This window comes from Pochonia chlamydosporia, assembly GCF_001653235.2.
Source record: "Pochonia chlamydosporia 170 chromosome Unknown PCv3seq00025, whole genome shotgun sequence".
Lineage (NCBI taxonomy): Eukaryota > Fungi > Ascomycota > Sordariomycetes > Hypocreales > Clavicipitaceae > Pochonia > Pochonia chlamydosporia.
In genome coordinates, this window is record NW_019154060.1 from 1,443 (window position 1) to 16,134 (window position 14,692).

The 14,692-nt window shown below is 49.1% G+C and overlaps 3 protein-coding genes across 3 annotated transcripts; 2 read left to right on the forward strand and 1 right to left on the reverse strand.

Annotated features, from left to right (window-relative positions):
- Positions 1-1,921: 1,921 nt before the first annotated feature.
- Positions 1,922-4,085, forward strand: VFPPC_12562 (phosphorus acquisition-controlling protein; the record flags this gene model as incomplete). The annotated part of the gene is made up of 2 exons (XM_018290388.2): positions 1,922-2,476; positions 2,583-4,085. 2 exons carry the CDS (start codon positions 1,922-1,924, stop codon positions 4,083-4,085), a joined length of 2,058 nt encoding a protein of 685 aa, XP_018135626.2.
- A 1,795-nt stretch (positions 4,086-5,880) lies between these two features.
- Positions 5,881-8,383, forward strand: VFPPC_18647 (hypothetical protein; the record flags this gene model as incomplete). The annotated part of the gene is made up of 4 exons (XM_022430225.1): positions 5,881-6,288; positions 6,353-7,015; positions 7,085-7,523; positions 7,593-8,383. The coding sequence occupies 4 exons, from the start codon at positions 5,881-5,883 to the stop codon at positions 8,381-8,383; spliced, it is 2,301 nt and encodes a 766-aa protein (XP_022284848.1).
- A 3,354-nt stretch (positions 8,384-11,737) lies between these two features.
- Positions 11,738-13,929, reverse strand: VFPPC_18646 (transposase; the record flags this gene model as incomplete). The annotated part of the gene is made up of 5 exons (XM_022430224.1): positions 11,738-12,106; positions 12,248-12,601; positions 12,653-13,281; positions 13,368-13,380; positions 13,432-13,929. 5 exons carry the CDS (start codon positions 13,927-13,929, stop codon positions 11,738-11,740), a joined length of 1,863 nt encoding a protein of 620 aa, XP_022284849.1.
- Positions 13,930-14,692: the final 763 nt, after the last annotated feature.

Below are 14,692 nucleotides of genomic sequence, written 5' to 3' on the forward strand. Positions count from 1 at the left end.
GGAGGGCATTGCGATATCCCCGGTGCAGGGGCGGCTCAGAGCAGCTAACTTTTGGAAGGCAGTACGAGTTGTTCGGCGGGGTTTAATTTGGAGCCTCCGTTAGCCACCTGAAGTCTGTCAACATGATTGAAAACCTCCGGGGTCCCTGGAGGAGTTTCGCGTGCCGCAAATTTGTAAATGTAAGGCCCCTCCTATTCGTGCCAGAGTAAGCTCTCTCTGTTCATTGAATGAGTAGACTTGATGTGGTTGCTAGGCTTCATAACGGGTGTCATGTAGTGAAAGAAAATAGCGAGGAATACAATACGCCTTTGTTTCGCTGGGAGCATGTCGGCGATGCGCTGTCGGTGGCAGGGAGCGACAGTTGCGGTATGGAGCCGCAAAAGTTGTGAGGGTAGATAATCAGCCAAACAGGACGGGTTATGGGGTTATGTGGCGTACAGTACCCCTGTCCTGTTTCAGGCTGCTGCGCAGGCCAGCTCCCATGCTGCCCCACATTAGCTACAATGCGTTGGCACTAGTATCTACATCCGACTAACGGGCACAATCCTGGAAGGTAATCGCGACGGCAGGGATACTCTCAGCCCCAGTAAATACCCCTTACCCCATGGAGCTGTCCTTATCCCATGAAGGATTGTGGCATGTTGCAGGTGCATGCCCTCCCGCCAGTCCCACCCACCCAGGGATGTTCTGAGTTCCACTCTAAAGATGTTTTTTGTTGCAATATTAATTCAGCGAGGTAGCGCCGTGGCGAAAATCACTCCCGCCGTCAATATATCCCGACGGAAGGTCAATGAATGGTAGTAGCCTAACCTTCCCGGCGAATACCAATTTTGTGTCGTAGCCATTCATCGGAGAGTGGATCCGAGTAGGCTTCTGAGGTCCCACGCCAAGTCTAGAGTTGGATGACTCTTCCTAGGTGCAGTGACGCCATCATATCTGCTAGCTGGTAGTCAATCTTGAACTACGACGTCATATTCGCCGTGTTGAGGACATTACACCTCCAGGGAGTCCACAAACAAACCAGTCTTCTTGTGGATGAGCCGAATATCTGGCTGGGTGAATAGCAGGAACGACAAGGCCTTATGTTGACCTGGATTATTCGTTTGCGTGCTCCTCGACACTATCTCGGGCCGAATCAGTAGCAACTTTCGCCTTGAGCCTTGTGTGGTTTAACTCTCGGGGACTCCTGAACGCTGTGTCCAGAAGTGGCAAATCAGAGTTGTGATCATCTCCGGAGCCCCCTTGTCCATGTTCACAGACATCCTTGCAGAGGGCTCCTTTCCCCCCATCTTTTTGTCCCGATCACCGTTCAGAACGGCCTTGCTTCAGGGGGTGGTAATTAGTGGCAGATCACCAAGACTTGCAGCAGCTTCATACGTTATGGACACCTTTACAGCCAAAGACAAACCGGGTCACCAGGTCGCTTTTTGGGCGGCCGGCGATCGATTCCTGCGACTCAAATCATAACTGCGCCAGCACAACACAGTTTGTTCAATGTTGCAGCCACCATGCACGGCACCCACATTAATAGCCGCTTCAAAATCCAAACTACCGTTAATTAAAGAAGGGACTCAGGGGGCTCAGACTACCCCAACATACGACGACGATAACTGAAACAACTCAGGCGTACATACACGGATTCATCCATGTTTTCAACAGCCCAGGAAACATAAATTCGCCTGCTTTCTTTCTCTTTTATTTTCTTGCCGACTTTTAGTGCAACCCCTGCATGCTTAATTCAGCCTCGTTTGGGATATCTCAGTTTGTGAATCGTGACTATGGTGTAGGGGAGAGTTGGTTAGCAGAACGAAGGAAGCATATCGCTGGCTTACGTGACTGACGTTCGGACCCGTCGGCCCAAGACCAACGCTTCTACTCTAACTCAGCTGCACACAGTCCTCTGTGGCATGATTTTGCCTTGATGGCTTTGACGACCAGGGATTTCCAGGACCAGCATGTGGCTCCCACCATCGAAGATGAATTTCACGCGTTCTTCCATATGAGCGGTGACGGAATTATAGGTAATGGCTTGCAGCTCAACGTCCACGGATTTCGAGATGGCTCGTCACGGTCTGTGATGAACCAGTATCGACGGCACCAATTGCAACGAGCCGACTCCATCCTTGCCGATGCTGACTCTTCTCGTATTATCCCCGGAAGTGAGGATCTGTTGCAGAGTCACACAACCACCGTGGTGAGGACAGCCGGCATGCAAGCCAGGTTGCAGGCTTCCTCCGCCCAAAGCGACTATATTTCCAGCATCGATACCCAGAGCCAGTATCTCCAGCTGCAACGGTGTCAGCTTCTGGAACAGTGGGCAACCTTCTTCGCCAACCAAAATCACCCGGTTCCCTGTAACCCCCAAAGTATGGAGATAGCTCCTGGTAGCGGCCAATTTTTCTCCCAGGCAGAGCTGATGCCTCAGCGAACACCATATCATTGGAGATATCAGCATCGAATGTTAGAGCAGCAAGATGTGAGTACAATTGGAATCAAACCGAATCTCCCACCCAGGTTCAATATAATCAAAAAATGGTCAAGTTGTCCAGAGCATCGAAGGTGAAAGCTAACTAATGCCACAGATAGCCTTTACGTCTCTCGATGCCGACTATGTGATGACCTTGGATCCTGACATCAACATGGAAAATGCCTTTACGACACCTGGAGCAAGCTTTGGCCCGTCTACTTCACCTGCTTCATATGGCCAAAACGACCCACCCTCTGTTTACGACAATAGCACCCAGTTTAGCAACTCACCGGATATGGATCTAAAAGACCTTGGCATGCCTCCATCAGGCGGATCAAGTACAGATTTGGCCAATGAGGCTAGCAAGTACAAGACAATCAAGGAACAGGATAAATGCATTAAGGACTCATACCTGGTCAAACCCCAGCACTGGAAAATGGGACCAAGCCCTGGTACTAGGTCACAAGTGGTGACTGAAGTTGAGGAGAAGCATTTGTCGGAATCATCGGTTCAGAGATTGCTTCCTCGGCCAGCCTCATCATCTGAAGGCTCCGAGGAAAATGTGTCCGCATCATCCAAAAGTGTGCTTGAAATTGTGCCCCCTCCAGTCCTGACTGGAAAATTTTCTAGTAGATCACCCCATATCCAAGCACAGAAAGGCAACACGCAGCAATCCAAACCTCATTCCCTGGCCGAAGAGCAGAAAGGAAAGCAGAACCAACAGCAGCAGCCTCATCCCGCTCCGCTAACTTCGTTCATGAGACTCCCCGCTTCGAAAGCCAAGAAGCCACGCGCAATCAACGAAAAAGAGCTCCGTCAGGGACTGGGCACTTCCACGGAGAATATTGAATTACTTGAGCTACTGGAATCAATATCAAACAGACCGCCCGTGCCGATTAACATATCCCATGTGTCACAGACTTCCCACATCGAACCGTACTTATCGAGGAACGCCGAGCAACAGCCCCTCCTGTCCCATACCGTGCAAAACCCGGAAACGGTATCAGCAAGACAAGGCCCTCAACTACACCCGGTATCATCTGGGTCTAGAGCGCGTAAGACGGCTCCAATCGCTGCCAAAAATAGCAGGAAACGATTCATTCGATCAATCCACTCCTCCCCTACGTTGCTACTAAGAACATCTCCGAAGATTAAGCTTCTACTTCCGAGAACTCCTGGCCTATCGATGGCGGACACAGTTTCGCGGTTGCTCATGACCAAATCAAACTACGATAATATCTTGGAAATGAATGCAGTGCCTGGAATTTCATATCCAGCAGAGGCGTCAGCGAATCTCACCGCAAAACGAATATCTCACAAGGTTGCCGAGCAAGGACGAAGAGACCGTATCAATTCTGCTCTGCAAATTATGGCGAGCTTTTTGTTGGATGAACAAAAGTTGGACGAGGGTGATGATGTGGAGCACAAGGATGGCAAGGCACACTCGAACATTCTGAACAGCAAAGCAAGTGTGGTGGAAAATGCCATTTCGTATATGATAAAACTTCGAAATGAAAATGACGACCTGAGACAAGAGCTGCGAAACTTAAAGACCAAGCTGAAAGAAGCTAAAGAAGCCCGTGGCATAGCCAACGCGGCAGCGGTGATGCAAATATAGCTTACTAGTCTCAGAATACCTCACAATCTCATCTGGTTTTGGTCACAGCAGGTTGGAGACCCACGACCTCATCGTATACGAGTCGATGGTAATGGCGTAAGGAGTTCAAAATGGGGAATGAAACGGTATGCCCAGCTTGTATGCATGGTGGGAGGACATTGGAAGTGCTTCTTATTGTCAACGGAATTGGTCCTCAAGGCCCCATGGCTACATCAACGTACAGGTTGCCAGATAATCAAGAAAGCATGATTATCCAATGAAGATTGGTGTGATCTCAGCGAGCTCATGTAGAGCTTTCAACCTCTGTATCGTCAGACAATGCGAACCCAAGGTTGGGACAAAGGTGATGGCCCATGGACGCTTGTGGGGACTGCTTGTGGGGCTGGAATGTCTGCTCAAGCATTTTGAATCACCTCTATTCGCCAGATCATGAGGCCCGTGGGTGTGGTGCTCTATGGTCCGGCTTTCGACCCGGCCATCCCATGCCGAACGCCACTGGCGCAACCCCATCCTGCAGCCCATGAACAATTTGACAGCCCGCAGGCGCCAGCAGCCTGCCCCAGAAGGGTCTACAAATGGTTTAGGTTTGAGACCCACGTGGTGCAAATCTTGACACCACCTGAGAGGACCAGGTTGCGGTGCAATCCCTGTCGTCAATCTCCACTTCATCCGGCACTGCCACGCTCCACCTTATTTTGGAAGAAGGATTGTTCCCAGGAGTCCGAGATAAAGTGGGCCTGGCTGGAGTAACACCTGTTAGGGCCTTGATCCGAACTTGCCCTAGTTTCGTGTAACTGTTGCGTTATGAAGTTCCGATTTTAGTTTACTACTTAGACACTGAGCTCGATTGCCTCTACACTTGCTTGTCTTTTCTTCCCCCATTTTACCAAACTGTTGCAGTGGTCCTTTTAAATACAAAATATCTTCCTTTCGTCCGAACGTTTTACCCCTCATAATTGCTTTTTCCTACAAACTTTATTCCATTAATGTAGTTGTCATGACGATGTCATGACACTGAATCTGCTTGTTCAGTCGACAGAGGCAGCCTTATCCGACACTGCTAGTCACTAGGCTCTTTTCGCTGTCGTTGTCGTCACAAAGCGACATAGCCCCTAACTCGAGGGACGGCTGCGCTTTTATGCCTTTGCTTTCGTGGCCGGGGCCTCTGTGCGAAATGTCGGTCCAATTGTGCGGGCTACTGTGGGCAGAATTACCGCAGCTAATCCGTCGCGGCGTTCCACTCCAAGAGCTACCAGAGCCAAGGTGTCGTGTCAAGATCAAGTCGCTCATTCAGGGTTCAAAGTCACTACACGAAAGTCCACATATGGACTCACATATGGATCCATTTCAATTGCACTCCATGCCACCAGACCCTGTTGTGGCTTTCTGTCACTCCACGGAACCCCGGCCACATATGTCAATGGTGGAAATTATGGTAATTTCATCCGGGGGTTAAGAAATACCTAATAAACGCATAGTGTATGAGGCAAATTTGAAGTACTTGCTAACTGGTCTGAGACACCAAATTTCAGCTCACTTCAGCTCACTTGACCTCAGCTACGGCGCCGCTCATGGATGACGAGCTGACTGACCAGAAAGAGCTGCATGAACCGTGGATCTGACAATGGACCTTTTCCTCATATTTCCTCATCAGTCCTACTGTGCCTTCGACTCGGCGCATGTTGTATTGCCTCGCAATGTTCCCTGCGTCTGACTACCTTGACTCAGTTTTGCTCCATGGCGGCCGTTTCGGTCTGATGCCACCCGATTTTCAGTTGTAAATAATCGAATAATGATGGGTGATAATAAACCCGATTATAGGCAACATTTACCCTCTGCAAGAGAAAAATTGACGGTGGCGATCCCAGATCGAACAGAAGAAGATGAAGAACGTCTGTTCCGCATTTTCCGTGGCTGGACACTGACCGAAAGAGATGGCCAGACGCGACAATGGGTCTATCAATTTGGTTGTGATATTCAGAATGTCGCGACGAAAGAACGCCGCTGGGTCTGTTGTCTGTGTGTAAAACGGAAGGATCCCAGACCGAAGAATTACAACCATAAGGGCTTACAGAATGCTGAGGGCCATCTGTTCAAAGACCACAACGGCATAGTCGATCCTGCTGGCAAAAGGAAGTGTCCTAACTCTACCGCTGAAACGCCTGCCCGCTCAATTGCAACGCTGCTGCAATTAAATCCAGAGGTTACACGCGATCAGGAAATAACGAATCTACTAATCAAGCGGTTTAATAACCACATTTCAACAGATGATGGTCCACTGGATTGTTAACACGAATCGATCATTTACCACGGCGAAAGATCCTGACCTGCGAGCGATCTTCGAGTATCTATGCCCTTCAGTTTCCATTACAGAAGCTCACATATCCGATGTAACGGTGCGCGCGATCGCTGTAAGAGAGTTCAATGCGAATAAGTTGGCTGTACGAGAGACACTTCGGAAGAGCCCAGGCCAGATTCATATCCAGTTTGATGGATGGCGGTCCGGCAACAGGCATGCTCTTTACGGCGTTACATGCATATTCAGGAGTCTGGATAACAGGCCTCGGAAGTGCGTTCTTGGCCTTCCAGAGCTGCTTGGCCGGCATACAGGCGAGAACATCGCCGGAGAGATACTCGATATCGTCAGGGAATTTGAGATTGAGCACAAGCTGGGCTACTTCACGCTGGACAACGCGTCGAATAACAAAACAACTATGGAAATACTCGGACGTGAGCTGCGATTCAACTGGAAGAAGCGCTGGGTCCGCTGCATTGGCCATGTTGTCAATATAGTGGTGAAACACATGCTCTTTGGCCAAGATCCAGACGCGTTTGAGAAAAAGATCTACGATGGTCAACTTATGGCGGCGAGGGAACATGAGCAGTGGCGCAAAAGGGGCCCAGTAGGTAAATGGCATAACTTCGCCGTTGTAAGCAAACTTCATCATGCATACCCTTGTACATTTAGGTTTTGGTGGCTTATGCAAACTATATCGTAGGAGGTCAATAGATCCGATATCTGGACCGATGTCCTGAAGAAAGTCCAGCAAGTCGAATCCCAACTTTCCGATGACCCAGCGATCCAGACCCACGATCCTGTCGGGGTTGTGGTAGATAACGCAACTCGTTGGCTCTCCCAGCTAGCCATGATCGACCGGGCTCTCGTTTTGCGGCCGTTTTATGACCCTTTCATCCAACGAGCCTTGAGTGAGTGGAACAAAGCTAATCTCACAAAAGGCTGGTTGGCGAGGAAAGGAGCCAGGATGCCATTCTTTTTGAGGGAAGAAAATCGGATTACAAGCAACGACTGGCGTGTGATCCAGGCGCTCCGTGACATCCTGTTAGACTTTCAGCTGGTAGTCAAAGCCTTGGAGGGTGATGGACAGGGCCAGCACCGAAAAGCAGTTCAACAAGATGAGATTGAGCCTCCATTATCCGGTAAGCTTTGCCTGGATCAGTCGGTCTGTACTATAGTTTTTCATGTGGCTAACGAGCCGCGGCCCAAAGGCACCAGCTGGGATCTTCTCCACGCATATGAATATCTTCTCGAGTCTCTCGAATCTGCCAAGAAGATCGCTGTTTCCCTCCCAGACTCTGAGTATCTCGCTGTTAATATTAACCTAGGCTGGATGAAACTCGACGAATATTATCAGCACCTGAACGATAGTCCCGTGGTCTACGGTGCGGCGGCTCTGCACCCGGCTTACCGCTGGGCATTATTCGACGATCTGTGGGGCGATGATAGCAAGCGACGATTATGGATTACCAAAGCCAAGGCAGTTGTCCAGGAACTGTGGGAAGTCGAATACAAGAAGTTGTTCTCCGAGGATCAAGACTGTGATTTGCCTCCAGGGAAGCGTCTTAAATCGTCAAAGAACAAGTTTACAGCCTGGCGTAACAGCAAACAAGGGCTGACTCCGCAGACTCAGGCTAGCGACGCGTCTCCCGGGGCGTCTCCTTCATCACCTTGCGTCGTGGGCCTGGATCTTGACGAGTATGATGAGTGGCAGCGCAACATAGACGATTCTGACGCCTTAGTCGTTGATCCATACGAATACTGGCACAGTAGGCGACTCAAATACCCGAAACTGAGCAGGATGGCACTGGATTTACTTACTGTGGCGCCTATGTCTGCGGAGTGCGAGAGGTTATTTTCCGTAGCGGGACATATGGTGACGAGGCTTCGGAATCGACTAGACGCTTCAACAATCGGCTTATGCCAAACATTACGCAGCTGGCTACGAGAAGGATTGATCGGCCAGTTGGACCAAATTCTGACGGAGCCATCGAGGGAATAACGGCGATAGGCCAAGAGTCGGATTGACCACGGACTCTTACTACCATACTGAGAATGTGGAAATTCCTGCCACATGTGGACTCACATCCATTATGGATACATATCCATCCATACCACGGCCGTGATCTTAGTCATCATCCATATCCATTCCATATCCCCGAATGTGTAGTGGTGTGTAGTGACTTTGAACCCTGCGCTCATTCAAGCAGGCTCAGAATGGTATTGCCTACGAGGCAACAACATTATCATACTGCTGCCTTGCAGGCAGCAGTATTTTTAAAGTATTTAGTATTCGTATGATGCCACTCTTTTTGTAGGAAATCAAGAGTCTCTCGTTGCCCGATTCACAGGGGATCTTCTGCACGATCGTCGTCCACTTATGCAAACAAGTCGTGCTGTGTGACATGTCGTGTTATGAGATTGCAATTGTTGTGTATTGTCCATGTCCACCTCGCCTTTCTGTTTTTACAGGCAAAACATCCTTCTTTTATTATCAACCTGACCTCCGTCCGTGGACGGAGGTTTCTTTGCTTTTTCTCAGCCCTATCCCACAATAGCCTATTGTATTTGATTTTTCCATCTCCGTGATCTGTCCTCGCAACCAACTTCAGCCCAGATTTCCGAGGCCCTGCTGGCCTCGACCATTAGCCGTCAGTATTGCGGGTCCCAGCAACCTCTGCCTTCCCCAACTATCCGACATAGCGATGCCTACCGTGACCTCCACGGTAGGGCTTTACGCAAGCTCGGCCATTCTGGCCTTCGCTCATAGATTCGCCTGGGTTCCCAGTTCTTCACGAACATTCCCACCAGGTCTTTTCATTTGGCGTAGCCCAAGGTGCTCTAGAGAGGTGCCCGTCCACTGAGGACTAGCCCCTGCAGTGGATTTGCCCGACAAGATCACCCATATAACCACTTTTGGCACCTCAATGGAAATTACGTCCCTTTTTCTGCCACCTTTCCGCCTTACGGTATGTTAACATGGAAGGAAAGATCCAGGGGGCTTTGCGGTATATTAAACAATTTCCTTGTGCTACTACCTTTCGCACAGCTGGGGTGTTAATTAGTCGCCTGCTTTAGTCGCATATGCACTCCAGTCCAACATTTTGTATTCGTTCCTTACTGGAGGTGGGGATCGGCCATTATCATGCGATTGAAGATTGGATAGTTATCCGTCTCACCCCTCGCGTAATACAGGGCGCAGGGTCGAGTCAATTCTGACGAGTACTCGATGCCACTTTAGGATCGCTGCAGCCCGGGAAGCAAAGGGTTACGGTGGCCGCAGGCAGAGGATGCAGAGCATCAACAGGCTGATCAACGATCCGATTGGTGAGCGTTGTACTCTTCATGCGCAATTGCCAGCGCACGAGTCGACATCCTGGCTTTTCGCAATTCGAGCGGTTACAGTCGGCTAACGAGCAACGTTGCTCTTGTGGCAGCAATGTGCCGTAGGTTCAGCATGGTCCTCGTCGCGAACCAACACGACTTCTATCAAGATCAAGTCGCTCATTCAAAGCAATCGCAGTATGCTATTGCCTGAGAGGCAACAGCAATTCTCATAATGCTGCCTTGCAGGCAGCCGTATTCCAAAGTATTTAGTTTTCGTATGATTCCACTCTTTTATGTAGGAATCAAGAGTCTCTCATTGCCCGATTCACAGGGGATCTTCTGCCCGATTGTCGCCCAGTCATGCAAACAAATCGAGTTCTGTGACAACTTCGAACCCTACACTCCTCAATACTTATACAATGTCGTAGCGGCATAAAACAGCTAGTTCTGCACGAAGAGCAACCCGTACTATTCGCCTCGTACTATTCGCCTCGTACTACTCGAGATGTAGCGGCACGAGATGTCGAATTTACCCAACTCAAGTAGCCACTCGTACATCAACGCCAGGGATAATAGCCACATCTTCTGTTACCTTGATATATTGCATTAAAAAGCGCAACCGTAGAAATGTTACTGTGAACATAGGCTACTCTTCGTACAGGTAAGCTTAGTGTGTTAGACCACTGTAGGATGACATAAGATGAGCTGCTCTGAGCTGAAGGTGCCGATTGTATTAAAATTATCTGAGGAACAATTACTTTACAAAGGAAATTGCTGCAGTTGCCTTATTTAGAGATTGCCTTCCGCCATCTGGCTGTACAGCGTTTCTGGGGATGCCATCGCCGGCTGAGACGTTGCCAGTCATAATCACTACGGTGAAGGTAAGCAATTCTCCCCTTCGTATTTTTATGTAGACTTATGGCGCATTGCATTTAACGGTGGCACTGCTCCGGGCGAAGCTTGTTTGGAGGCTAAGTCTGCGCGGCCAGCTCTGTCGGGAACTCGCAGAAACCCCTAGTTCAGACCACCTAGATGGACTAGCCATGACTCCATGGGCACAAATTTCATAGAAGATGAAGACGATGGTGAAGGACGGGCAGCTAACGTGAAGAGAGATCTACCAGAGGCGTAGCGTCCAGTTCCCAACTGGTGTCAACGATACCAAGTGAGTACATTAGACGGAGAGTCTCTGTTACGGATTCTGTTCGGGCCGATCAGAAGATGACAACTAGAATTCTGTGCTTTCAGGCAGAACTAGTTTTTTTCCAATTTCAAAGCTCTATACATGGTGTCGCTGATAAGTACAGGCATGTTTGAACATGTTGGAAGAGTATTCCCCAAAGGACGGGCGTCCCTGCTAAAAAAGTATATTAATTTTAGCGATCCTAGTCTCCCTTCCATTTTCTCGTATTACAGTTTGTTCTTGACTCAGACACAACGCCACTAAACGAGTTCCAGCAAAATCCTTCAAACGAACAGACCTTGCTTATCCAAATTAGTCCTTACTAACAACTGGACGAGTCTTATGCAAACTTCCTGTCGATCCCGCTTCAACGGACCCATTAACCAAGGGCCTAACCTGTCTGTTTGCTTCATTAACCCAAGCTTCGAAATCGATCGTATAGGTCGGTTTTTGGGCTTCTTTTGATCGATCGATATCGATCGAGCAGGCAATAAAACCGATCGATATCGGCCGACGACTTGTCCAAATTGAATCGATCGTTGATTATATCGATCATAGCTTGCTTCATTCATCTCTATCTACGCTAATTCTGCCCACTAGCTGTAGGACTTGTCTCCAGTTATCTCCTTCCAGAAGACCCAGAGGTAGATGTGGTTGACAGATGCCAGCCTTACTCCACGACCGGAGGCATTGCGCCATACCGACTATGTGCCGTCCCAAGTGGCATCTTAGTGGTCAGGCTTTCTAACCATACGCCATACGTCTTACGGGCCTATATGGTTTATGGTGTATGGTTTATTCTCGTATGGTGAATTAAACCATATATTGCCCATACAGAAAATGACGTCAGAGGTCAAAATCTTCCCCTGTAGCTACGGTGCTGTCTTCCTTTGCCATGTGCTCGTATTGCTCAAGCTCTTCCACTTGTAGCCCCGCCGTTATGCCACTACGGATCCAGCTTTTTAAGCATTCGCCCCTCTCAATTGTTGACGCTCCAAAGAGCATTCGGTCCCATGATATTGAGCGCCGTGCTCCAGAAAATGTACGTTCAGGATCAGCAGACATGGCGGGTATTGACAAAATGTCTATTGCCATTTTTGACAATCGAGGAAAGCGCTCCTTCTGCTCATCACGGAGCCACCAGGCAGTGATGGATAGAAACGTATTGAAACTGAAACCGAGCTTAGTATCAGTTTCAGTCACTGAAACTGACGTCTGTTTCGGTTTCGTTTCATATGTTTCATATGTTTCAATACAGTTTGCACGTATTCCTATCCTAACGGACAAGCAGCGTATGAGTACCGCTGTTAACTGGATAAAATGGCCAATCATCTAGTCACTCTGTTCCAAACTAACCTCAGCTTCACTAGCCTCTTCTCTGTGGCTGTCTTCTTGCAGCACTCCAAGGGCGTCATCCGCGTGTTGAGAGTTGCGAAACACCCCAGAAAGTACCGCGCGAGCTCTGCCTGGCCTGATATGCACCCAGCTCTTAACGCATTCTGTCATTTCTACCATCTTGGCGCCTAGCCTTGCGCGTTCTGGTGCAATTGTATGCCGTGTGCCCGAAAACACCCTCTCTGGACCTGCCGACATCGGTGGGATAGCGAATACTGTTACGGCCATTTGTTGCAGGTTTGGATAGAGTGCTCTGCGAGATGGTTCAAGCCACCATTCTAAAGGAGACTGAGAGCCAATTGGATGCGGATTTGCCTTTGAGGAAGAAATTAGCATACGCAGAAACAAGAACGGCAACACACTTACGTTGATGAAGTCGTCGAATTCGTCTTTGATGGAAACAAAGCCTGTTGCCTTTGCTCGAAACCGCTGAAAAGGATCTTTAATGGCTGCAAGAGCTTCTTCCGTCGTTGTTGTTACCATGGGTTTGAAGCTTTGCGTCCACATCTCTCTGGCTTGTTCAACTGCCGGCTCGATATAGGCCGTTTGATGAGACCATGCAGAGTCTAGGTATGCCCTACGAAGGGCAGGATTGAGAAGGATGGCGGCAGCATAAATTGGAGAGTCATCGGTTAGCTGGTAATACTTGTCGAACTTGAACCATGACGCCAAGATCCTAGTCGTCATCTGAGGGTTATTCTTATGCTTTTCCTTCTGTAACTTGAAATGCTCAATCAAAAAGTCCATAGACATTAGCATATCGTCCAAAGAACTCTCCTCACCCTCAGTGCCTTTGGTGGCGCTCAAAAATGGCTGGAGAAACTCATCGACTAGCTGCAGCTCCTGCCAGTCTTTAAATTCCAGCCTGTCTTCACCTAATTCGCTGTGATGGTCCTCTTGCCAGCTATTGATCTCCTTTCTCTTTGACAGTGCGACTGCGACCTCAATGGCCCAAGAGTTCCAGCGTGTTTCGTTGTCCAGGGTAGTGATGTGGCCTTGTACAGTACGTGTACGTACAGTACTGTATTTTAGCCCTAGTACCGTACGTACAATGGGGTTGTACAATACAGTACATACATACAAATTTCCCCTTCCTTTTTGGGCAATAGTGAGCCCTGCCCTTGCACCATTTTTGAGCCTCAAACCTCAGATTCCACCTCAGTGCCAACACCCAATATATCACCCGTCGACTGTAATACACCCTCCCACTCAAAATCCTCATTGGTTGAGGCCATCGCGCCGTCCATCCAGACCTTCTTGCCCTGCGCATTCACAAATAACTCGAGATATGAATCTTCGAGTTCTAGCCAGTCCTTCTCCTCAAGATCCGCCCAGCGCTTTTTGTGGGCATACTTCTCGTCCTTGAGACGATCTAACACGCGGTCGTTCATAAAAATGAAGGCCTGCATGTCAGCGTGCACTGGCGTAAGGCGATTCCGAGCTTTTGTATGTATAAAACTAATAGCAGAGAAGCTTCGTTCTGAGGGTACGGAGTTCACAAGTGTGTTCATCACCTTCACAGCTACTCTAGCCAGAATCGAGCCCTGGTTGAGGAGGCACTGCCATGCCATTGCTGGCTTAAAGCCATCGTCGTATACGGCGCTGTGCTTATTAAATAAGCCGTCTGGGCCGCCCGTACGCATTCGGAAGCAGAGACCCAATCAACTAAATCAACTACACGGCATCTGTCAATTTAGAGTAAGTGTAGATTAGTAATGAAACTTTGAATGTAGTGTATCAACGGACACCTCAAATGTAGTTGATTTAAGTGTAGTTGACTTCAGTGGATGGAGGTTTGTGGCGGCATCATCCAGAGTCGCGGCGTAGTGGGGCAGCGCATGATGGCACTAAGTTAACGCGTCTACACGTCCACGCGCTTGCTCATACCTCTTTCCTCTTCATCTTGGTTTTCGTGCAATATAGTGGCATTATCTCTTGAGTTGATCTCATCGCGCCCGTGTCAGGGTTGGCCACAGTGACGCTAACCATCCCCTCGCATTAAAAAGTGTCAGAGACGACATATTCTAACAAATACCTCCCTCTTAGAAGGAGGTGATGTCCACTTTTGCTGGCTGGTACAACAAGTAGGGCTTCCCGAGGCTCCTCTGGTGCGAATCTACCTTCGGCTGCTCCCGTCCCCTTCCCTTCATTCACTCTTGTAGCACTCGAATCGCCTCTTCAATGGCCAGCTGTTTTCGCCGCGGCAGCGAGCCACGATAGCTCCCGTCTTCTGAACTCATCATCATTAAGATGGATGCCCTCGAGCTCTTTCTTCTCCTCTATGATCGAGAGAAATAACGGATCTAGGTCGTTGATAATGCCTGCCCGAAACCACGACCTCAATACCTGACACATCCCAACTGTTTGCGCCTGAAGATTGCACCGTTGGGGTGAACGAAACATGCC